The following is a 24,245-nucleotide window of genomic DNA, read 5'->3' on the forward strand; positions in this document are numbered from 1 at the left end:
GAAGACAGAGGCAGTTACTACTCTATCCCTTTTTATTGTCTTTAATCTATGTTGTAAAAAGATCCAGTATCACATAACAGCCACTGAAGTATCCCAATATCACACTAGTTCTGAACCATTTAGACAATAGCTTAGTCTTTTTTTTTTTATCTTTTTTTTTTTTTTAACCTGCTGGAAGGGGGGAGGAAAAAAAAAAAAACCCCATACTGCCCATTATACAGGCCAAAAGAAACAAACACTGGTCAAATAATAGTGACAACCTCAAGCAAGTGAAATGAAGATGAGAAGTTTCGCGTGAACGCAGGCTGCGGGATGCCGACCGCCCCGCGCTGGCTCCTCCGCCCCGGCCGGGCCCAGCGAAGCCCCAGCAAGGCCTCGCGGCCCCCCAGCCCCCCCAGCCACAGCTCCGTTAAAGCCCGTGACATGTAAATTAAGTCGTAGGGATCAACCGGGAGAGCGAACGGAAAGGGGCCCCTGAGGAAGGCAGCTGCGGCCCCGCGCAGGGCGGGTGCTGCGGGGCAGGAGCCCACGTTACCGCAGCTCAGCCGGGCCCAAGCGTCCCCAGGCCAAGCTCGGGACCCCTCCGCTACCCCCGGAGCGCTGCCGGGCTGGTGCCGTCAGCCCCGCCTCGATTTCATATACAAAGAGCATAAGAAACGGTGAATAAAAACAAATGATCCCAAGTCCTGCGACTGCCTTTTGCCCCGCTGCTGGGAAAACCAGCAGCGGCAGCAGCTCCCGGGAGTGCCCCGCGCCCCCCAGCACCATCCGCAACCCCTCTGCCCCCCGGTCGGCCCCCCCGTGCCCCCAAACCGCGTGTGAGGCACTCGTCCCTCTACCGCGCGGCCCAGCCCGAGCGCTCACATGCTTCACAAACATGAACGAAGCCTCACAACAGCCCTGTGAGGTAGGTCGCTGTCTGAAGTCGACAGGGGATCCAAGGCCAAGCTGGAATTCAACTCCAGATCTCTCGTTTAATGCTGTGCCTGTCCCAATCCTCCTTCCGCAGAAATATGGTCCCTGTTCATAGAAAACAAAGAATTTTGTGCCTATGCTCCTGGCTTCCTGCAGGAGAAAGCGCTCACAGGCAGACTGGCATCTACAATCCCGTCCTGTGTTGCACAAGTTACAGGGATCCGGCCTCCTTGACGTAGGGAGAACAAGAAATAAAAAGGAAAAAAGAAAAACAACGCAAGAGGACAAAAGTACAGGCAGATTAGGAACGACAAGTCACATCTCACACTCGTAACGCCACAACTGCGCTCGCGCTGCGGGGCCCTGCTGCGAGGCTCCGATCCCGCGTGGAACGGCATGTCCGGCGCCTTCGGGGCTCGCTGCCCTCCGACGATCCCACGGTGCCTGGTGCGGGAGAGCCGAGACGACAGGAATCGCCGCCCGCCGCCGGAGCTGCTGGATCCAGGCTCTGCCGGGCCCCGGCCCCAGCGCAGGCACAGCCGCGAGCCGAGGCTTCCCTCCTCCTGCCAGAGCTGCTCCGGCCCAGCCCTGTGGGGATGGGGCAGAGGACGGCGAGCAGCAGCTGTGTCCTCGCTTTCCAGTTCAGGGACTGACGCTGTTGGAGCGGAGGAAGTGGGTGTCCACGAAGCTCGCGGCAGGGTAAGTCGGCGCTTCAGTCCGTCCCAGGCGGTGCTACGCTGGTTCTTCCTACGCGGTGACCATGCACGGAGCCGACAGCAGGAGATTCAGACAACATTAATCTTCTAGGATGGAGAGAGATGACTTCACAAGGGATAAATAGAACTTTATTTAAATAAACATTTGTGAACATCTTTATACAAATTACAAGTCCCCACACAATCCTCCAGCTCTGCCTAAGCGCCAAAGCTGCCAGGAGGGCCTTTGAGCAGATCCACCAGGATGTCGAGCAGCTGGCTGTGCTGGTGGTGCAGGTCCCCAGGGATGGCTGCCATCTCGTAGCACAGGCACGTCTCCACCATCTTGGAGAGCGACACGCGGAAATCACGCAGGAGGCGGATGGTGTAGGAGTCTCCCTCCAGCACCAGGAGATCACTGTCTGTCAGTGAGACTGTTGCTCGCCAGCCATCATCTTAGTGGGAAGAAGAGAGCAGATGAGAAGCGGGAAGAGTGCGGACCTGTCCCAGCCTGTGCTGCCCCCTCAGCCCTCTCCGGCACCATTACGAGGAACGGTGCAGGTCCACCTCACGCTCACTTTAGCTCAGAGTCTGGGCGCCCAGCCAGGTCAGAGAAGTCCCCACCAAGCCCAGCCGAGCAGCAGGCAGTGCTCTGACCCGTTGCATTGGGGTCTGCCCACTGTTTCCCCCCAGGAGATGACCGATTGCACAGCCTGTCCGAGCTCTAGGGCTAGAGTCCGACGGCAGCTTTGCCAAAACCCAAGGCCTAGAGCAACATGCTCCTGGGGAGAAGGGCTCACTCCTCCGCACAGACCAGTTTCCTCCCCAGCCGCAGCTGAAGACTAGCCCAGTTCCTCATTCCCCAAGCATGAGCCTCCAGGCGCAAGTCTGCTTGCTCAGCCTGCCTTTGGCTCGGTCGCCTCGTCTCCTTTGGAGATGCAAGGCCAAGAGCAGCTCACAAATCATTCCTCCCGCGGCCCCATTACAGCAACACCCCGCTCAAAGCAAGGGGCTTGGAGAGCAGCTGGCCAAGGAGCAAGAGGCAACGCTGAACTGATCAGAGGTGGCCAACACGCAGCCCCTTGCACTGACGCGCTTCTGTAGGAACAGGGGGCCCAGGGCAACGGCAGCTCCTCGGTGACGGGAGGGCGCTGGAGGGGAGAAGCCCACGGCAGCGCAAAGGGAGATGCGGGCAGACACGTTAGCCCTGCAGATGCTGTGAGCACTCACCTCGGACGTGGATATCCGTGTCAGTCATGAGCAGTACGGCCAGCGGGTGGACCTGGGAGGAGTCCCGTACGAACACCCCACCATTGGACTTCACCGCCATGAAGTACGTTAGCCAGCGGCTGTACAGCTTGGATGCTTCCCTGCACAGGGGAACAGGCTCATCAACCACAGGCAGAGACGTGTCACACTTGGGTACCGGCACAACTGTCAAAGGCAGCAGCAGGGTCCCCAGCACAGCCTGCAGGCGCTGTGGAGCTGAGTGAGCAGTGCTGGTTCACCGCCCTGCCACGTTCACAGCCACACGCAGATCGCTCACCTGTTGATTGTTGACTTGTGGAGCAGAACAGTGCCAGCCTTTGTCCGATACGCGTAGCTGTTGGGTTTGAACTTCCCCTGACGGGTCACTTTGCCTTGTCTCACCTGAAACAAGAAGGACATCTCAGCAAATACTCGCATATCTGGTAGGTGCTGCCCACAAGCAGCCAGCCAAGGTTTCCCTGCAGTTGTGCCTCCCAACCATGTGTGTGTGTGGGGAAAAATGTCCCTCCACTTCCAGCAGCACCACGTTAGCCACGTACATAAGTGGGGAGTGACCAGACCTGGCAGTCAAATGCCACGCAAGGGGCAGCAGAGGGGAGGAGAAAGTCACCTCAACAGCCCCCAGACCAAGTGAGGTGACCCCACCAAGCACAGACGCGTGCAGGCAGGGACAGCGCAGGAGCGGCAGGCCGAAGCGGAAGCAGGGAGTCTGCCTACGACACACGCTCCCAAGAGGAGCACGAGACTCCCGTCACAGGCACCTTTTCACTACACCCTTCCTCGTAACACCCGCAGTGACCAGCAAGCCCGGGACAGTGACAGTACCTGGATGAGGTTGGGGTAGAGCCCAGCCATAAGGACTCCTTTGACCAGTTCTTCCTCTTCACTGTACTGGTTACACACAGACGAGGGCATGGTACAGTCAGATGGGGACGACACCAGGAAGGCTTCGTAGAGGTTCTCTGAGAACTGCTTGACAAGGCCTGTGGGGAAGAGGCAGTCCCCAGGGAGTGAGACTTGTGCTTTCCTTTATTCTACTGAAACTGAAGCGATCTTGGCAGGGCAGCACCAGCTCTGGCCTCAGAGGCCCTAGGACAACTGACCTGTCCTGTCTGGGGCGGCGCTGGCAGCCAGAGCTACCTCTGCGCTCTTGAGCACTGAAGCACCACGTCTATCCCATCGCTCTACTACGCTTTTCCCAGGTGCTTCGGCCTTTCCAGGGGACAGAAGGGAGAAGCAGGCCTGTGAGACTCACCATTGATGAAGCGAAGGCTGGGGCCATAGAGATAGTAGTCCTGCAGGTAGTTGTCTCTGGCACGACTGTCTCTGCGTCTCAGCACTTCCTCCCAGCCTGCCACAGCTCTGACAAATGCCAGGTGATCACTCCCACTCTCCCGGCTCAGAACAGCCTTGGCCTGGGAGACAGAGACACGTGTCAAACAAATTGAAGCCCCTTCCCTACCCCCTTCCTACCCTCCTCCAGGAAGGGCTCCTCACCTTGTCCACCTCCGCACGGTTTTGCAGGCTGCTGCTGAAGGGGTCCCGAGTGAGGCAGGAAACGATGACGAGCAGAGGGTGGAGGCAGCGGTAGATGGAAGCCAAGACGATGGCCTTTGCCAGCCGAGGGTCCGTGGAGATCTGCGCAAGGCGTTTGCCTAGAGTGGTGAGGGCTTCTCGCTGGTCCAGCACTCCTGCAACAGAGCCGCCCGCACAGACATACCCATCAGCTCCAAGCAGGGCCACAGGGGTGGCCAGTAGCTTCAGGCAGCTGCCAGAACTGTCCTACTGGGCTTGGAAGATCTGGCATCAGTGCCAGAAGAGGTGCACGGCACAGGTGCCTGCAATAAGCCCCCAGAACCATGCAGGGCTAACGGACCCGAGGCCTCTCTGCAAAGGCTGCAACAGTAATCACCAAGACCCCAGCTATGAACTCCAAGTCACAGCTTTCCTCCCCTGCCTGTCTATAAATGGCAAAGCGGAGAGTTTTCCCCACTCCTTGAGCACAGCAGTGTGACAAATAAAAAGGCACCACAACGTGGGCAGTTTGGAGAGTCCCTGCCAGCTGCCATCCTTATTTGTGGGCTGGGAAACAGCCCTGCCCAATCTGTCTCACAGGATCCTGTGCGAACTCCCGCTTCCCACGTTGAGACAGCAAACACATTCCCCTCATGCCCATCCCCAGGACACAGCATTAGCTCACCGATCTCCTGCAGCAAGATCACTGCTTCATCCACAGCTTTAATGTCAGGGCTGTCCAGAGCTTTGGAGAGAAATTCAACTGCCTGCAACACACAGAAAAGAAGTGAGACATGTTTCCCAAACAGGAGTGTGGGAGAGCCCTCAGGAATCCACTACCCTGCCCCAGGGCTACATACTGCAACACTGTTTCCCCCTTTATTTGCCTACAGGTACATGAGCTACAGTCCTCTCCATTCTCGCACAGAGTCTTTTAGACATAGTCCATGATCTTGGTGATCTGCATACTTCCGGGGCTTAACTTCCCTAGATAACGTCGTGGTTTACGAAAGCAAGAACTAGAGGCATCAGCATCTTGGATTTTTCCTAATCAAATCTGTGGTCAGATCACATCTGTGGAACTGGCACTAGGCAGGCCACATCCTGCTGCTCCAGTCAGCGCGGTGTTGTGGGCACGCACTGTGCTTACCGTTTTCTCTGGCATGTGGATCTTGGCCTGAACGACCAGGTTCTCCAGCGGGGTGCGGAGGATCTCTGGGACCTGGTAAGTCGGCATCTTGTCCAGGCGGCTCCGAGGGAAGAGGTGATAGGCAAATCCCGACTGGCAGCGACCAGCACGCCCTCGCCTCTGCACGACGTTCGACTTGGACACCCACACCGTTTCCAGGCAGGACACCTAGGAAAAGGAGCGTTAGACAGGAATGCTCTCACGGCTGTCCAGCCTGCTTAAACTGGAGCTTTACATCCAGTCCAGGGACCCTGGAAACGTCTTGTGACCAGTGAGCCATCCCACTAAAGGATTAGGGAAGCCCTTCCCGTTCTCCCGAATCCCGCAGTGCCAGTCTCCGCAGTACAAAGGCCTAAGCCGCTCGGTGCAGGAGTGAGACCCGGATGCCATCTGCTGGCCACCTGCCTCGGAGACGAGTCACGGTGCTCACCAGGACCCTGACGCACGCAGCCGTGCTCCAAGCTGCCAGCGAAATGTGGCCCTGACCTCCTCCACGCCAATGCTGCCTCCCGCCTCGTGCTACCCGCAGGCACTGTTGTGTCTGCTGCGAACCGCACTGGGAAGTGAACTGGGTTAAAACTGGGCAAATATAAAGAGGTAATTTTAAACTAGATCTGTTCCAAAGCGTGAATCACCACCTGGCCCTGTAAAAAAGATGTTCTAGAGGAGAAGGCAGCAGTAAATAGCCAGGATCTCTTCTTCTAAGAGCAATGGTGGCACAGCTGCCTTTGAGCTGCCATGAAGGCACACTCACTAGAGCCCTCCCAGGGCCCAGCGACACCAGAAACACGGCCTGAGAGCAGTGCTCTTGGCTGATGAACACCCCACTTAAAGCCCTGATCTCTGACTAGGAAACTAAGACGCTGGGGCCAAGATGGCTTCAAATAACAGCAGTACCTAGAGAGGCAGAGCTGTCCTGTGGGACTCAATGCGCTTTGGCTAGAAAGAGGCTTATAATGAAACTGTAGAAAAAGGCAGAAAGCAAATGAAAAAGCTACAAAAGTTAGACAGCACACAGAGAAGCTGGAAGGCAGCACAATTTGCCTTAAGTTTCTCTGAAGACATCAGATTTCTGCCTGTGCAGCAAAAGCTGATGAGGAACCTGGCAGGGAACTGGCTAAACACAAACGCTTCCCAAGCTTAGTCAGGAGCTCAGTCCACCAACAGGGACAAGGTCCTAGCACCTCAGAGGCCAAACAGGAAGCGGCTCCGATTACGCCGTCTCATTAACGACTTCTCAAACGTTGCTCTGAAAATAACCATCAGCTCCAGCATGTCCTAAATGCACTCGGCACAGGCAAGAAGGCATCAGTACCTTGGTCTTTAGATCATAGCGTTCCTCCTTATGCGTGCCACTGTCCACCACGTGGACAATGTCATTGATGGTGATGGAGGTCTCAGCGATGTTGGTGGCCAGGACGATCTTTCTGACACCAGGCGGAGGCCGCTGGAAGATGTTTTGCTGGTCCATCATGGGGATGTTGGAGTGCACTAGCAGACAAGGACAAAGTCAATCCTGCCCTGCTGAGCTCCTTCACAGCAACAGTAGAGGAGAGATGCTCAGCTCCCCCATACCATCCCTCCCACCTCCAGAAATGGAGGGCAGGGGTAGAGGCACCTTGTAATACTGATTCTGATAGTGGTTTCCTGACCCCTGCCTGCCAGACCCCAGGAAAAACTTCCACACATCATACAGAAAGGCCTCTTTCCAGCTGCTTTGACCTATGGCTCAATACTAGCAGGAGCTCTGACCACCTCCTGCCCCACAGAGGCTAGTGACACCACCAGAATATCCCTGGGCTCCAAGCAGAAGTCCCACTCCCTCCCAGAGCCCAGTTCTGCAGCTCCCCCTTTTCAAAAGGCCTGCAGGGCAGCGGAGTGAGGCACCCCATTGCCATTTGGTCTCTCTTGCTCAAGAACAGTTACTAACAAGGGTCTAACTCCTTTATACCCATATTTTCTGTATTACAGATCAGTGATGCAGGAGAAATTCCTGGTGGTCATGGTGATGTCCCTATACGTCAGCAGGGGAGCACAAGAACAAACACACAGTTTTCTGGAGAGAGCACCAGCATTTATTTGCAACTGAGCTGTTCAAGGCTGTGCTCCTGGCTAGCCCTATTTGACACAGAATAGGGAAGTCTGCTAATAAAAATAAAACAAAAATTCACAAGCCTTGGAGACTAATACTGGCCTCTTGTTTTAAGTTTCCTCTCGGGATACAAAAAGTTAAATTCACTAATCAAAGCTGAGCTATGAAGTACATCTTTATCCCACAGCCATACACCTCCTTCACACAAAACAGGTCTTTTCTGTTTAGGCTCAGCACACAGCTACAGCAATGCAGAATTGAGCAGTTTCCTCCTTGCCTAATTCTGAATTGCTGGAGGCAGACAGAAAGCCAGTGTTTCTGATCACACACAGGTTTGGATGGCCTCTGCTATGAGTTGTGTTTTGCATGCACAATTATGCAACAAGCAGACACATCAGAGCATACAAACTTGCTCTGCAACTGAGTGCAACAGCTGAAGGAGTCCATCAAGTCACTTGACCCAACCATTCTCCTGAACCCTGTGGAGAAAAGGGCTGGCACTGCCATCTCACCTGGTAAGACAAGGTACCGGCTGTTCTGAGATCCGAGCATCTCTAGCAGGCGCTGCTGCACCCCTTTGATTTCCTGCCAACCAGGAAGAAAGCAGAGGATCCCGCCTACAAGAGATCAAGAGCAAATACACAAGTGACCCAGAAATCCAGCCACTCTTCCGCAGCCAGAGACACCAAAACTGCTTCTACTGCACAGAAGGAAAACTGCAGGGTACCTATTATTTCCCCAAGTCCACAGCAACCTTTAGCCTAAAAGGCTCAAAGAAAAGACTAGCAGGCTCCAAGTCTCTGGTACCTCCTGCCAACTGATCGCTAAAGAAACCTGCATCATACTTATTGTGAACAGATGGCCAGATACAGCCATTATGGGAACTCAGACCCAAGAAAACGTTTGGATAGATTTCATACCTGCTGTACTGTGTCCACTCCTGCAAGCTGGTTAGGGCAAGAGTTTTATGCCAGAAAGAAACCAAGCTTCCTGTACTTTGAGAGTGAATACCTTCTACTGGCTTTGAAACATTTAAAACTCTTAGAAGTCATATGAGAATTCATCCTTCATCACAAAACCATCATCTCCCAGGGAAAGATATTTTGTGGGTATAGGCCTCCAACAGAGAAAAATAACCAAAGGTTCTGCCTGTTGTGCAGAAGAAGGTTGCAGGGTGCTGGTACACCGACAACTCTTGCACTTCACCCCAAGAACAGCTGTAAATCAGACACACTAAGACTTTCTGAGACTCACCAGCCCAGGAACCAGCATGCAATCAGATGTTTCCAGATATCATTCCAAATTCCAGAAAAACACAAGTCTGCACAGCTGTTTTAAGCACTGTTCGCCTCAGCCTCCAGCTGAGGCACAAGGACTCAGAAAATGTTGTCTTAGCCAAAGACTGAGAGCTAGGTCCTGCCACACTGCTCAAGAACACTCAGCTCGACAGGAACTCAAGGTGGCCTTGCAGAAGTCAGCAGAAGCCAGCTGAACTCCCTATCTTCTCTACAAAGGGTCTGGGTTTTGCAGGTATCCCTTTTTTCCCCCTCAGGAAAAGGGAAGAGGGAGGGGGCAACGTAGCACCTACCTGGTTCTCCATGGGCGTCAATCTGGAGTACAAGGTCAGTGATCAGATCAAGGTCAAGGACACATTCATCATCCGATTGCTGGATAACACAGGAGGACACATGCACATAAATAAGAGGCAATCTAGCAGACAGCAGAAAGGGACACAGCTTCCCCAAGCATCTTCTGGAGAGCGCAAATGCCTACGCTTGGACTGCCTGCCCATCACTAGGAGCCAGGAACCTCAGAAGCCTGGTTCTGGCTCCATCTGTAACCTGCTCTGGTCACAACTGCTGCCAGTTTCCTCTGTCGTGCAGTGAGAACATGGCGCCTTTCCTTTCCTGTTCTCCAGACTTGGAAGCTAGCTGAGATTTGTGCATCTCTACTGAATAGCAACAAGCAACAAGAAGTTAAAATGAAACTTTGGGGGACAAAATCATGCTATATGCGCCTAGGACTTCAAATCCACTGGGCACAGAACAGCAGGTTTTGTATCTCTCAGGCAGAACGTATGCATCAGGCCAGCTTAAAAAGAGTAGGAAAAAAACCCTGCCACAACAAACAGGAAGACTGCCCTGAAGGCAAACGGACACCCTCAGTGAGTTTGTGGACAATACAAAACTGGGAGGAGTGGCTGAAACAGCAGATGGGTGTGCTGCCGTTCAGAGGGACCCGACAGGCTGGAGAGGTGGGCCAAGGGGAACCTCCTGAAGCTCAAACGGAAGTGCAATGTCCTGCGCTTGGGGAGAAATAACCTGAAATAACCTGACTGAACACAGTCCTGAGCAGCCTGCTCTAGCTGCCCCTGCTTTGAGCAGGGAGGTTGGACTGGACAATCTCCAGACATCCTTGCCAAGCTCAATGATTCTGTGATCTCTAACTGGAAGAAGATCACCCACAGCAAAGAGTACAAGCTTGAGAGGGCATTTTCCAGATGAATAGTCTGGGGCAGGAAGACGAGTTGCAAAAAAACAGACATGAACAAGAGACTGCAAGTCTGCACATGTATGTAAATACACATGCACAGTGAGCCGTTAGCTTACTCAAACACAAACTTCATACTGAAGAGGGACAAAAGTAACTTAGACCCAAATCTGAAATCATCTTTATCCATAATTTAGTTCTAATACATGGGATTCTACTAAACCAATTTCAGCTGATCGGTTTGACTTGGAATTAAACCTAAGCAAACACAGCCCAAGAACTACAGAAAAGAGGGACCAGTTCCAGTCCCAATTCTCCCCTGATATGAGAGGAATCAGCGCCTCATCCCAAGGGGAACAGCTTAAACATCACGCTGCGTACCTTGATCTCATAGTGCCGGTGTCGGTGTCGGCCCAGCTTGGCGAGGATCTCCTCCAGGTAGTACTCCTTCACCGGATACATGAAGCCCGGCACCTTGACCACAGGGCAATCCCCAAAGTAGTGCGAGAAGCGCTGGTTGTCTCCTGTGGCGCTCATCAAAACCAGGCGCAGGTCAGGGTTGAGCTTCTGGATGCCTTTCAGCAGGATGAGCAGGAAATCCGTGTTGACGTCTCGCTCGTGGACCTCATCGACTACGACGTGGCTGACGCCCTCCAGGCTGGGATTCCCCTGCAGCTTCCGCAGCAGGATGCCCACGGTGCAGAAGAGCAGAGCACCTCCCCGGGCGGGCGGCTTGCTCTCCAGTCGCACCTGGTAGCCCACGTTCTTCCTCATGTTGGGACCCAATTCTTGTGCCACACGCTGGGCAACCGAGATAGCGCTGATCCTCCTCGGCTGGGTGATCACCACGTTGCAGCGGGCACCGCGACCCTCCAGGATGTAGTGCTCCAGCAGCAGCTGAGGGATCCGTGTGGTTTTCCCACAGCCTGTGTCTCCCGCTATTACCACTACAGGGTTCTGCTCAATGGCTGATAGGATGGTGTCCTTGTGAGGATCCACTGGCAGTGGGTGACTCTCCTGCCACGAGGCTCCTCTCCTCTTCCAGAGGGCCAGGAGATTCTGACTAAGGCGCACTTCCTCGGCTTCCAACATGGGTATATACGTCTTCCCCGTGATGGCATCACTTATCGCACCGGACTCCTTGCTCAGGTTCATCATGTCATCGGCAATCCGGGGCCTGGATTCCCTAATGTCCACTGGATACTGGGAGAGACAGAGAAAGTTTGCAGGGACAAAAAGTTTAGGTAACAGTCCTCAGAAGGACAGAAAGAAACCAAGTGCCTGAAAAGGACTCAGCCAAACTGGCTTTGCGGTGACCCCAAAGCTTTGACAAAAAGTCATATTCGGATTTTAGGCAATTTAGCCTCTTAATTTTCCACTTGAAATGACCTTAATTCAGGACCTAATTTGGGCAGTTTCCTGCATTTTCCTCACTGTGTCCTTGGAAGTTTGCAGTCCATTCTATCAGAGATTTTAGAGCCCATGCCTGAACTGACAGGTGCAAAACAACAACTTAAGCTCTCCAGGTCAGTGGCTACACCGTATGCAAGTGATGCAACAGCCTCTCAAAGACAACTTTTGTAAACTATTAAATAACACCACCAATCTTCTTTTTCTCTCAAGAAGACAAGACATGCAACTTGCACAAAACCTAAGTGTTCAGATAAGCCAGAAATACTCCATCTTGGCACAAGAAAAAGAACTCCACATCCCACCCGAGCTAAAAAGAGCAGCAGTAGGTCAGGAGTTGACTACAACACAAATCAAAGTGTTAGTCCAGATGTTCACAGGATTGAAAGTTCAGCTACAAATCAGTTCTTTCAGATTCAGTCTTACTCAGCCATAAAACCAAGCCTTCCATGCACTGTGCAAGAGATCACTATTCCATCATTCACATTTATTATTTTCACCGATTTCAGTAAGCTATACACATTGGTACCTTAGCTATACTCAACCTCATCTCACCTTAGGAGCACTCAGGGTCAAAGCAGTAGTTAGAGCTAAGGAACCTTATCTTGGTGCTGCTTCCCACGCACATCTGCTCCTTCACCACTGGTTTTCACCGCACCAGGAAGAGGGATCTCCTGGGTGAAAGCACCACCGGGTGCCTGGGGACTGTAAGGAGAGCTGCACCCAGCACTAACATACAACTGCTGCAAGAGACACTCCCACAGGAAACCTGTACTGGCACCTGGTCATTGTCAAGCAATAAGGTGAAACTAGATTTTTATGAAACTACCTCCCTCTGCAAGAGGCAGCAGTCATTAGCCTGTAAAGCAGGCCGCAGGCAAGTCAAAACCCCAATACCCCCAAGGGCCAAGCACACAGACAAGTGTCACAGACACCTACACTCAGGGCCCACTGCCCAGAAAGGGTCTCCCTTCCCCAAGGGTCAGCAAAGACTCATCAACTTTGTGGCAAACTGCAGCAGCTCTCTCTGATAATTCTGGAAGCAAACCACCAAGCCACAAATTCCTTCACCATTCTGACAGCAAGCTCTCAACCCATGGGCAATTTTGTAAGTTAGATGAGATCAAAGGTGGTTCTGAGACACCTGAGCAAGCCTTACGTGATTCAGATAGTTCTCAATCTTGCGCAGGGTGGCTTCGGGGACTTTGATGTGGCAGGGTTTCCTCTGGTTCTCACCAAGCTCTCGGAGGGAAGTCATGTTGTACATAGCATGGCTGAGTGGGTTGTTGTTCTTGTCCACTAAGCCAAGGCTCTGCAAAGAAAAGAGGCAGATGAGTATCAGACATTGGATTGCTGCAGATGAAGTGCTGGTATGTGGAAAACAGGCCTAGAAAAGGACCGGAAGCTCCTTTCAGAGCCAGACAACGCGCAAGCCACGCTTTCCCATAGCGCAGTTCAGATGGGCCAACTCCTTACCCGGTTAATGCTCTTGCTTTGGTTCTGCCATGCTGTGACAACTCAGTAACATACCCTACACTGTATTCCCAGACTTCCCCTCTGCTGACCACGGTCTGCAGCAAAGCTAATGCAGCAGTGTGGCTGGATTAGCCCCCTACGAGAACAGGAAGATCGCCTGTCTTATCAGGGAGCAGCGAGGCGGCCAAGAGAACAAACTATTACTTCCAGGGTGATCCTTAAGCACACTTTGTTGAGGACACAAACAAGCACAGCAGCCTTTGAGGGGCCATCGCGGCTTAGACATCAGACACACAGGACGTAAGAGCCACATACGCTTACCTTAAGCTTCTGACAGGCCAGTGCCGCTGCTTTGTTTTCTGCCTCCACCTTGCGACGGCCCTTGGCAGCAAAAGTCATTGGACAGGGCCAGCGAAGCGTGAGCTTGCAGATCTTGGTCTTGGTACCTACTGTACGGAACTGCATGTATTCCTAAAAGGCACAAAAAAACCATTAGGGTTGCAGCGGGGAGTCTGCTTACGTAGACAGGTATTTTCAGGTATGTCCCAATACTTCTAAGTAGAGTTTAAATTGGAACGCTCTGCACTAGAACAGGTTTACTGCACTAAATACCACCCCAAGCCCCAGCTCACAAGGCACAGGCTAAGCAGAAGTGAGAGGACGCAGGCTGCTGCGTGGAGGACATCACTGAGAACGTACGGGGTGGAGCACAGTTAATGTTTGTTAAGCACATGAGGTCTGGAAAGGAGGTGGGTGACACATACCAAGGAGGAGAATCACCGGATACTGGCAAGAATTGAGTTCTGGAAAGATTCTGTCAGCAGAGAAATTACACATTTGTCTGAGCAACACAAAATTGTGTTTCTAGTTTGTTGCAGACATTAGGGGAAATGCAAACCTAATCACCTTAGGAAATATACTCCTTCATTCACACAACAGATGCTCTACTGCTCTGCCTCAGGTAACAGTACTTCTGGTGTTTGAGACTGTCTCAGTTCCCACAGAGGAGACTTTTTACTGCTCTTCAGGCTATTTTTTCTTGGTCTAGTTTTAACCTCCCTCCTCTCCCTGATTCTCAGCTGCCCAAAAGAGCAACCAAGAGTCTCTGATCCTCATTCCCAGAAGGCGCCTAACGGAGCCAGTCAAACAGCACCTTACCTTGACTGTGGAGGAAGAGGTTGCAATCTGAATCACTTGGGCCAGAAGGTTTTTGGGAAGTGGGAACTGTGTCAGAGCACGGATGGCAGTGTTGTCATCTGTCATTTCAATGGAACTCCCTCCCCTGCTAAATGGGAGATAAGAACAGTTTAGGTACAAATACCCATTCTGCCCATCTCCATCCTCAGATCTCTCCCCCTCCACGTCTGCTGCCAGGGTCCAAAACTGAGCAGTTAAAGGCACACATTACTTAGGTCATCTGAAAAGTCAAGCCTTATCTTGCTACTCAAATCTGTCAGTCACAGAATAATCGCCCAGCCCAGTAAAGCCACCTACTAAAAAGTGATCACACATTTACACTAGCACTACAAACCAGAGAGCATCAACAGCTTTTACTGATTTTTCACAAGGCAAAGTTATCTCCAAACACAAAGAACATCTCTAAATACATAATAATAATAACCAGGTCCTTACTGATCTTATTCTTGTCTATTAAAAAAAATCTAACATTTGTGCCCATAAAAAAATAAAGTCAAGCAAGTCACTACAGTAATGGAGAGGAGTAGACTTAATACAGCCCCCAAAACTGATTTAAAAGGGAGTGACAAATGCACGTGTGTGGCTTCTGGAGACTGAAATCTCTTCAGGCCCAGACGAATAAGAAAGGCAGCAGACAAGTACGCAGCAGTCTATCCAAAGAGCAAGACTCCAGAGATGAAGCCTCTACGTTCCCTTGCGATGATAACCAGGTACAAGAGCAGGCTGTCCCACTACTGCTCACACAGGGCCTGGCACAGCAGCCCATCCACAGGGCACACCAGCCGTGTGAGAAGCTGCAGTTCAACTCTGCAGAACTACAGGGATGCATCACTCACGAAGAGGAATCTATCTTCATTACCGCCCTGTGCTAGCGGCTATCAGACCAGACTCACCTCGCGTCTCTGCCTGGAGTTCGGGCGTCCTGATGTGCCATAGGTAGATAATCAGAAACATCAATTGCTTCTTCTTCCAGCTCCCCTTCCTCCAGTTCCCCTTCCTCTAGTTCCCCTTCCTCCAGCTCTTCTCTCCTCATCGCTTTAGGCATCCTGCCTTGCTCCATAGGCTGGATGGAATCATCCGGCTCCATCCGTCGCCAGCAAGTTGACAAGTCCGCGAGGGAAGGTCCAGACTTGGAGCGCCACTTGCCCTCAGAGCACCACCTCTCGTCAGGACAGCCGAGCTGGTCAGCCAGAAGCCGGTACTTTGCAGCATCAAACAGTTCATTTCTGGGCCCCAGCAAACCCCAGCCCTAAAACAGAGAAGGGCAGTGTTAGACAGCTGCAGCAAAGAGACAGAACTGGGCATCTCTGCAGGAAACACACACACTTGGTAAAGAGAAGAAATACAGAAACAATTTTTTCATATCCCACAGATTAGGAGAGAAAAATCTGTTCACTCACTGCACTTCTCAGCACACAGTTGCTTGGTACCATGTAACCTGTTACAAAGGAAGGACCAGGATCTACTGGTATTTTACAAAATAGTGTTTTGAAGTTCTGGAACCTGCCTCAGAGCGTGAAATGCCTCTTTTTTTTGGAAAGTGTAAGTCTGAACAAGTATAATCTGGGATAACCCGAGATGCAAATTCAGTGAATGTTTCTCCTCTTTTTGTAAGAACAGTTGTTTGCATACGGAGTAGCAAGAACTCCCTAACCTAATAGTTCTTGAAATAGAAGAGTTCTTAATTACTGCTGGTCTACTACCTACATTGAGAACTGACAGGTACATGTAGCTTTGGACACACCTAGAGTACAACACACATGATGTCTTACTAAGCCACAGCAAACAATTAAAATTTACATCCCGAGGCCTCTCAATATTCCTATATTTGATAAGGTTGTATTATTTCATTCTGTAGGAGTGCTTAAGACAGCAGGAATTCACTTCACTAGCCACTACACTCAAAGTGACCATATTTAGAGAGTCTCTGCCCCAATTAGACACTACCATTTTTCTTGAATTGATGACCATTTACTTAAAACAGCATTTGTAGCTATTTCTATAGCTAACATTGCACAAGGCCTCCCATTATGAGGGTTTGCTGTTGGTTATAGCTTTGTTCAGCAAAGCATCTGGGTTAAAATTCTCCCATGCTTAATCTGTACTTTCAGCTTTTTTGTTTTTTAGTTCTAAACGGAAAGTAGAGTTTAGCCATTTCCTGAAATCTGGCAAAAAACATTTTTTTAAATGTAGATAGGACTTTTTTGTTCTTTGAAAAAGTCTAACACTTCCAGACTCTCAAAGAAACTAGGAAATAAGGCTTTCATTGCACACTGAATAGCGAGGATAAAACAAAAATATATTTTCAGTGAATGCTACCTGAATGAGCACTATGCTTCAAGGTGGAATTAAGTCAGTCTGTGGAACAAGTTTTGCTAATCATGCAATTAAAGAAACCATCCTAAACACAGAGGCCAGCTGAAGAAACTGCTTGTTCTAAGGCTGCATTAACTTCTGAAGGCATCACTTAAAAACTACATAGTTCTTTCTTAATGTAGCTTTCTTCATCTATAGATGAAGAGATCAAAAAAAACTTATTGTCAGAGCACCTGTGGCATCCTTTTTAGGCTCTTTAACAGAAAGTTACGACTGTTTCTACTTTACAGATGAGAAAACAAAATTCCAAGAAGCAAACTCATCTCCTCGAGGTTACACAGCAAGTCAGTTGCAGAGCTGAGGACAGAACCATATCTTAATCCCAACAGCTGCTATGTAACACTGGCTCTTAAACAGTGCCCTTTATAACCTTGCCGTACTTGTTTGATACTGGCTGCACGTATATATTGACTATTTCCAGCCATAAACAAGTGGCGGATTAGTGGAGTTTCAAACCAGACACATGTAATTGCCACTCCTTGGTTTAAGTGCAGGGGAAATGAGAGTACAGGAAGCTACTACACTTGCAAATACATTCAGGGGGACTGACAGAAAGGGCAAGTAAGTTAGTGAATAATAGCACCAAACACGCTGGAGGAAAGATCTACATCTCACCATAGATGCAGAGACTGAGATGGAAGCTGATTAAAGTCTGGGACAAAAACAATGAAGAGCAGATCTCAGAGAATTTTTTGAGTTCTTGCCTGGCTGTGGAAGCAAATGGGCCTTAAGCTCAAACTGATTTAGACAGCTGAAGACTTCACTCTTTACTCCTAATTAACAGATACACCAATTAAGAAAGTGAACAGGTAAAGAGCAGCATAAAAAAAAGTCATACCACCACAAAGAGTGGGCCTGCACACTCCAAGGCTTGTTTCTTCAAGCCAGGGAAGAAGAGCAGAAGCTCACCTTGAAGAGCTGACAGGCAGCAGCTGCTGCCTGCCTTTCAGCATCAATCTTCTTGGTCCCATAGCCCTCCACTTCCACGTTCTTAGGCCACTTTATGTGCAGAGTGACTTTCTGAAAAGCAAAGGTAACCGGTAAGGTGAGACAATACACAATCAACCCTATTCTCCACCAGGAGCATGGTCACTTCAAACATCTCTGAATTCCAGGGAAAGAGAAGAATATGAATAAAAATCCCAAACATACTGCTCATTCAGTGGCTTTGTGGTGAGGCTCTACAAGAGGCTCCGTTTCAGTAACACAGAAACAAAAGCTTGAGAAAGGGATAGGAGGTGCCCACAGTCACATAGGAGCTGCATGGCAGAGCCAGGCCCAGAAAGCAGGCTGACTTCCAGCACAGCGCCACGTACTCTGGGCCAGAGCTTCCCTGACTGCAGAGTGTCAGCTCAGAGAAATCAACAGCCAAGAGCTCATTACAAGAACAATTCGGTTTCAGAGCAGCCGCTCCTATGTGTGCTGCAGCATACCAGACCATGCCTGGGAAGCAACGTGCACTCTTCAACAGGTTTACAGCTGCAATGGCAAGCAAATCTCTCTAAATGCTCACTTACTGTAGTTTTAATTAGGAGCACACTGCACCACAATCACACAGACGGTACTGTACTCATCTGGCACGAGTGCCCAGCCTTCAGTTTGCACCGCGCTACACAATGCAAGCTACTAAAAGAACTAACAGTTCCATCATGCTCCTCTTACACCAGTTCAGTTGGCTCAGAGCAGCCGAAAACCTGCAGCAGCAGAGCTCTGAAAGCTGAACCCTACCCCCTTTTTAAAAATTCCTCCAAATCAAGAACTCGTTCTACTCCTGTCCCTGCACATGCTGCTACTGAGTTTCTGTAAGGCTCAAAGGAGGGAAATGCCTAAGGAATTCTCTCCTGTTTCTGCAGCAAAGATGAAAGATGGCATTTACGTCCGCTGAGAAAACCCCACCTATAATGCTAGAGAAAAGGCTCCTGACTTTTCAACTGCCTACATCTGGCTGGCTGGCTGCCACCTGCCTCTCATCTTACCGTAGGAAATTGCTACGTATTTTGCCTAGGGGCCCTGCATGAAAAAGGCCAAACCTGCTGAGAAGAAAAGATGTCTCACGAAAGCTGCCAAGTTACTTGGTGCTCACAAAAAAGCCCTGTCCCATTCCCAACCAAGACTGATCCGGTCTCTCTCACCTGTCTTTCCATCCCCATACACTTCTTTTCCCTGTTTTTTTTTTTCCCAACCCAATCCTCCTTTTCTCCGAGAGCGCCTCCATTTTTTATTTCATTTTTAAGGAATCTGAAGTTATGCTCAATGTTAATCTTTGTAAGTGCAAGCAAGAATTTGAACCAATTACGCAAACTAAAATGTTGAGGCACCGGATAGCTCATTCCAAAATGTAAGTCAGGAAACTGCGTTACTGCTTCAGAAAAGCAAGCAACACAAAAAGGCAAATAATAAAGGAACTTTAAAGCAACCATTACTAATGTATTGCCTAAAACCCAGAGATGTGTGAAAAGGATGTGGTAGCAAGAACTGTCTGGGAACTGTTAGACAGAATGTTATTGGAAAATGTTAATCCATCAGAACTGAAGCTTTTCCTGGAACGTATGTTGCAGTTAACCTTCAGCTGGAAAGGGTTTTCTGCTCTAGACTGGAAGGTCTGGGGCTGGAGAGGTGGCGTGACAAAAGGAGGAGAGCCGTTGAACACAGAGCAGCCAGCAGTCAAGACCTTCTGCTCAATTCATAGCACTGATTTAGATCTAGGCCTCTGATATCCTACTAAACGCTCAAACAACTTGGCAAACTGGCAGCCTGGAATTCTTTTGGTTCATTTAACAAAAGTCTGTATTTCATTCTGCACTTAAGTAGCATTAAAAGCCTCCCCCCATTCCCTTCCCCACCCCCTTCTTGTTTTCTGATTGCAGTTGAATGTTTTAGGCTTCCTCAGGCATTTTTGGCATTTGTTCTATTAGACTCTAGAAACAATAAAATCGAGGCCTACTAAGGTCTAAAGAAATTGCACTTCAATTTTTAATGTTTTAAGGTAGTGAGGTACATAGCAGCACATTCAAGAGCAGACTGTGTGTCCTTCTGCTGAGAGAAACCACTCGCAGCAAGCTACTTAGGAGAGAAAAGAAAAAGTCATCCTTCTACAAACAAAAGGAAAGGGACAAGACCTACATTTACATACCTATTAAAGTGTGTGAAAAATAAAGAGAAACCAGAGGAGGAGGGAAATCCTTTGTTTAAAGGATTATCATGCAATATGAATTTGGAATCATAACACTGCTGCAGTTTTCTGTATTAAAAAGTTACTTTCAGGTTTGGCAGTATTCTTGGCTCATTTTCCACTCAGTGCACAACACACACCCCCACCACCCACTTAGAATACAACAGAATTACCTTTTTTCTTGGCCCATTAGTATGGATGTATACCAGTTTGTCCCTTGCATGAGAAATACCCAGAGCTCGTCCAATCACGCTGTTGAGCAAGTTTTTAGGCTGTGGAAATTCCTTTAACAAGTCTCTGGAATCTGAAAAAACAACAGAAGGACTAAATGCCTTATAATTCCTGTGCAGTCCTGTTCAAAGGCATGTCATAACACCTGCTCCACTGCAGCTCTGTGAGCAGCAATATCTCTAGGTTGCAGATAGAAAAGTAAGCAGAAGCATTAAGTGGTTCACCCACAATGTCTCCAGGCATCAGCAAAATGGTAGAGGAGCGCAAAGTCTCCTAACCTCCAAACGCACGACATTGCATTTCCACAACGGCCAACAATACTGTATCTCCCATGCTTTTCCCCGAAATACACACCTTATTTGCTTCCCCCTCTTTCAAGTCTGCATATGTTCCAGTTAGACTGCATGAGTACTGGAGCTCCCAGTTCCATGATTCAGTGACACTAACAAAGAGCAGCACGGAAAAGGCTTTTTTTTTTTTTGTTTAAATACAGTATCAACAGAAGAACTGGCAGACTAAAAATACCCGATTGAATCTAGCTACAGACAACTTAGCACAGAATTCAAAGTCCAGATTAATTCATGGAGGTAGAGCTGCTTTCTAACTACAGCGACAAAAGCGGCTGTTTGTCATCCTTTGATATCAAAAACCAATGGAGCAATAACCATCGTGAATAGACTTCAGTGCCTGCATTCCCCCCCGAACCAAGCACATCACCTCAGGGTCAAACCGAGGGTCCTGGGAACACAGAAACGTCAAACACACAAGCTCCATGGTAGATCCAGATACGGGGGATAAAGGTAAATAGCACCTTGGCATTTCCTGCTTCATCTCTAGTCCCTTTTCTCTGCATTTATTGGGATGGCTTCCATAGAAGGAGGGAATACGGGTTTGTATCAAATTGCTCAGAGAACTCCTTGGAAGTAAGTTTGCCAACACAGTCTTCAGAGATAAACCAGGCCAAGCACCAAGTCGAGAAGCAGCGCCTGAGGAGGCAGCTACTGAGGGCAGGAAGGTTCCCCTGCCCTGACAGATGAGAAATGCAGTTCAGGCTACGGCACACGCAGGAAGGGGATATTAGTGATCAGCTGAAAGTGCTCCGAAATAAATAAATGAATCACACTGTCCCCCAGGCAGAACAAGGCCACCCCACCTCATGTTCCACCCTCCTCCCCAATGCCAACACCAGCAGTTTTACCAGGCAAGGAAGCTGCTCTCACTCACTCTCATATGCATAGTCTTTGTATCTGGCAAGACAGAAGAGAGCTCTTACTTTTAGCAGTGGCACAAGTGAGATCAGATTCAGTTTGATGTGGTAACAGTCATGGACATAGTCACACTACACAGCTGAGCAGATCACCACTGCAGAAAGTAGGTGCCACCTCCCCCAGGCTCTACCACTACCACTGCTCCAGCTCTGGCACAGACCTGATCGTACAGAGACACGATTTACCGTCCTAATCTGAGAGCAACCTAACCCAGAAAAATGGAGCATGCTGCTTTTCTCTTGGGCTAGGGAAGCAAGTCAGCTCACTGCACAGTCATGCGGGTACCCAAAACCAGGGCAAGGGATAGACGAGAGGAGTGGGATCACCTGTTCTGGCAGCAGCAAGCTCAGCTAAACCAGTCCTACATTCCAATGATCCTGCATTCGGTCAACACCACAAACAAATCTTTCCCAGGTGGTCAGAACTTCATTAATCATCTTCTTGCAGACCATCAATGGGTTTTGGGACTTCTGTTTAGAAGGCTTCTGAATCTCTAGCGGTGTTCGGGGAGAAGTTTCAGTAAGTAACGATAAGTCAGCAATACATGATGATCTGTACTGCTAGAATCTGGATTTCAGATTGAGCCAAAGCCAAGGAGGAGAAATGACCCATTAGTAGCACTTAGTTGAGTATCGCCAAGATCCGCTATCATGTTTTCCTGAAAACACGGCTTGCAGAGTTGCTACAATGAAGGTAAAAGCTAACTGGCTCCAGAAAAGAAACAAAGTATTTAAGAGAAAGGTTTTGTAACACAGATATACCTAAGAGATATCTTCAAAGAAGTTGCTCAGCTAGGGAAAACTGAAGTTATCAGGAAGCATCACCAGTGTTCACCAGAAAACCAACCAATGCATAAATCACAAGTTTTAGGGGAGGTGAAAGAGTCATGTTGTACCACCGCAGACAAAACGCTTGTCAGACTGTAGATAACTGGGTGTCGGAAAGCAAAAAACCCCACACTGCTGATGATATCACTCTCTCTAGTAGAAACCAGCATGTTGATCCAGAGTTCAGACCAAGAAAAAGTCACTGGTGACATGTAGTTTTGAAAGCTCTTCCTCCACACCATAGAGCCAACTGAATCTCAGAGAAACTGCTCTTAGAAGCCAAATGGACCAGATACAGAAGGAATTTGGATTCTGCAACACACACAGGCAGATAGTGAAATACAACCTGCACAGCTTGTGATAAGGATGCCAAGAGTGGGATATCATTTGAAGACAAGTAACACTGTAATCCGACAATTGTCTAATTCTGACTGGCAGCTGAAACTGGCTCCGTTTGGTGTTGCTTTTCAACCCACTATTTAGAGGGGAGAGCATCAAAACGAACAGATCCAAACTGCTACCTGCTCCCTCTCCTTTGACTCTGCCAATGTACAGAAGACCATGGAAAGCACGATGGGCTTTTCAGCACTCATGCGTGATGCACGGCAGCCAGCCACAGTATCTGCCATTACAAAGAATACTGAAAACCCCACAGGTTGTTGTTTCTGACAAATACTTGGGCAAAGTCTTGGACAACATACAGGGGAACATAGCAGGAACTCATGAATCTTCCATGTGTTGGCCAGGGGAGCACAAAAACGGCCTCAGCCTAACCAAGAGCCACACGCCAACTTTCAGTAATTACACAGCGAATGTGACGTACCTACCTACTCATACAGCAAGCACCACTATATGCAGACTTTGACCTGTTCAAGAAAACTGGAAAAGTGACTAAGGTTTTGGCACCCTCCACAGTTCTATTCCATTCCATACTGCTGGGATGCATGGAGGGAGGAGAAGGAAGACAATTCCCAAATGACCTATTAAATTCACTTAATAAATGAGGAATAAAAAAGAACTCTGACAGCAACATGTGCTATTTGGCCTTTAATTGCCTCCCCTTTCAAAAGCAATACCCTGAGAAATTTCGTGATAAGAAACAGGCAGAGGCAAGAAGTATGTTCTTTTTTAAACACCCCCAAAAATGCAATTATCGAATGACAGAGCCAATTTCTTAGATTCTAAGGTGACTTTGCAGTCAAGACTGAATATTTAATCCATTCTAGAGCAAAGAATAGGCTCTCTGAATAACAAAGCCCAGTTCTGGCTTGTAGATCAGGCTCTGAATTACCAGCCGAGACACAATGTATTCTTCACAGCTGACAATGCCATATTCAGCAGCAGCATCTGACGTACCAACGGCAACTCCAAGGCTTGATGGATTACCCTCAGTCCATTCTTATCCTGAATTCGAGAGCTGAAAGGATCTCATCTTGCACGAAGCCGTGCCTAACTAGTAATTTTTAAAGAAACAATCCTAAATTGCAGAACTGGATTTGCAGAACGTTTCCTTTCCTGCCAGATTGTATTTCTTGGCATCTTCATCCAAAGAGTGTCTTAGCTCTCTGACTGTTGGGAACAGATATTTGGGTAGGAATTATATTAATGGTAGTTACAGCCCTGCAGAGGGAGCAAGTATAACCTAATATTCCCAAAATGAAATAAACCCGATTTTCACCCCCAACCCCTATCAAGCCAGAACTGTAAGAGATCTCTACACTTAGCTCCAAGCTCATGAAGGAATATTGAAAGTTTATCTTGGATAGCAGACAATTCAGGGTGGGGTTATCAAAATCAGCCAATTTACTGATTTCTGTTCTTCGAAACCAGTGAGTGCTTAACTTTATTGTAAAAGTCAATGATAACTCCAAACAACTCAGAGGAGGGGGGAAGAGAAGCCTTCTATTAACCCCCCAAAATCTGACAAGTAAAAACACCATCAGGTCCAAAAATAGGACAAATAAATGGCCTACAGTCTTGCTTAAGGAAGACAGAGGAGCATTAGATCAACCTCAACAGCTCCTATCTTCCCTCAAACCCTCTTCCCTGGAGACACAACAAACAAGCATCCCTGGAGAAGCAACAAAAGAGCAGCCAGGAGAAACTATTAAGGCAAAACTCAT

At 49.0% G+C, this 24,245-nt stretch overlaps 1 protein-coding gene across 5 annotated transcripts in view; it reads right to left on the minus strand.

Moving 5' to 3' along the window:
• Positions 1 to 18: 18 nt before the first annotated feature.
• Positions 19 to 24,245, minus strand: part of DHX30 (DExH-box helicase 30) — a 36,236-nt gene continuing 12,009 nt past the window's right edge. For 4 of the 5 annotated variants that reach the window (XM_026115012.2, XM_064505610.1, XM_064505612.1 and 1 more), the window contains 18 exons: positions 19,970 to 20,100; positions 17,534 to 17,644; positions 15,142 to 15,497; positions 14,210 to 14,336; positions 13,373 to 13,522; positions 12,735 to 12,887; positions 10,547 to 11,368; positions 9,264 to 9,342; positions 8,188 to 8,292; positions 6,899 to 7,074; positions 5,545 to 5,751; positions 5,080 to 5,161; positions 4,377 to 4,570; positions 4,135 to 4,294; positions 3,705 to 3,862; positions 3,157 to 3,260; positions 2,841 to 2,980; positions 19 to 2,065 (listed from right to left, as the gene is read on the minus strand). In XM_026115012.2, the coding sequence (XP_025970797.1) occupies positions 1,830 to 2,065; positions 2,841 to 2,980; positions 3,157 to 3,260; positions 3,705 to 3,862; positions 4,135 to 4,294; positions 4,377 to 4,570; positions 5,080 to 5,161; positions 5,545 to 5,751; positions 6,899 to 7,074; positions 8,188 to 8,292; positions 9,264 to 9,342; positions 10,547 to 11,368; positions 12,735 to 12,887; positions 13,373 to 13,522; positions 14,210 to 14,336; positions 15,142 to 15,497; positions 17,534 to 17,644; positions 19,970 to 20,100 (3,491 nt within the window). In that variant the 3' untranslated portion in view covers positions 19 to 1,829. The remainder of the gene's footprint in view (positions 2,066 to 2,840; positions 2,981 to 3,156; positions 3,261 to 3,704; positions 3,863 to 4,134; positions 4,295 to 4,376; positions 4,571 to 5,079; positions 5,162 to 5,544; positions 5,752 to 6,898; positions 7,075 to 8,187; positions 8,293 to 9,263; positions 9,343 to 10,546; positions 11,369 to 12,734; positions 12,888 to 13,372; positions 13,523 to 14,209; positions 14,337 to 15,141; positions 15,498 to 17,533; positions 17,645 to 19,969; positions 20,101 to 24,245) is intronic. The other variant, XM_064505611.1, reaches the window with a different exon arrangement.

Source organism: Dromaius novaehollandiae, chromosome 2, assembly GCF_036370855.1.
Source record: "Dromaius novaehollandiae isolate bDroNov1 chromosome 2, bDroNov1.hap1, whole genome shotgun sequence".
Lineage (NCBI taxonomy): Eukaryota > Metazoa > Chordata > Aves > Casuariiformes > Dromaiidae > Dromaius > Dromaius novaehollandiae.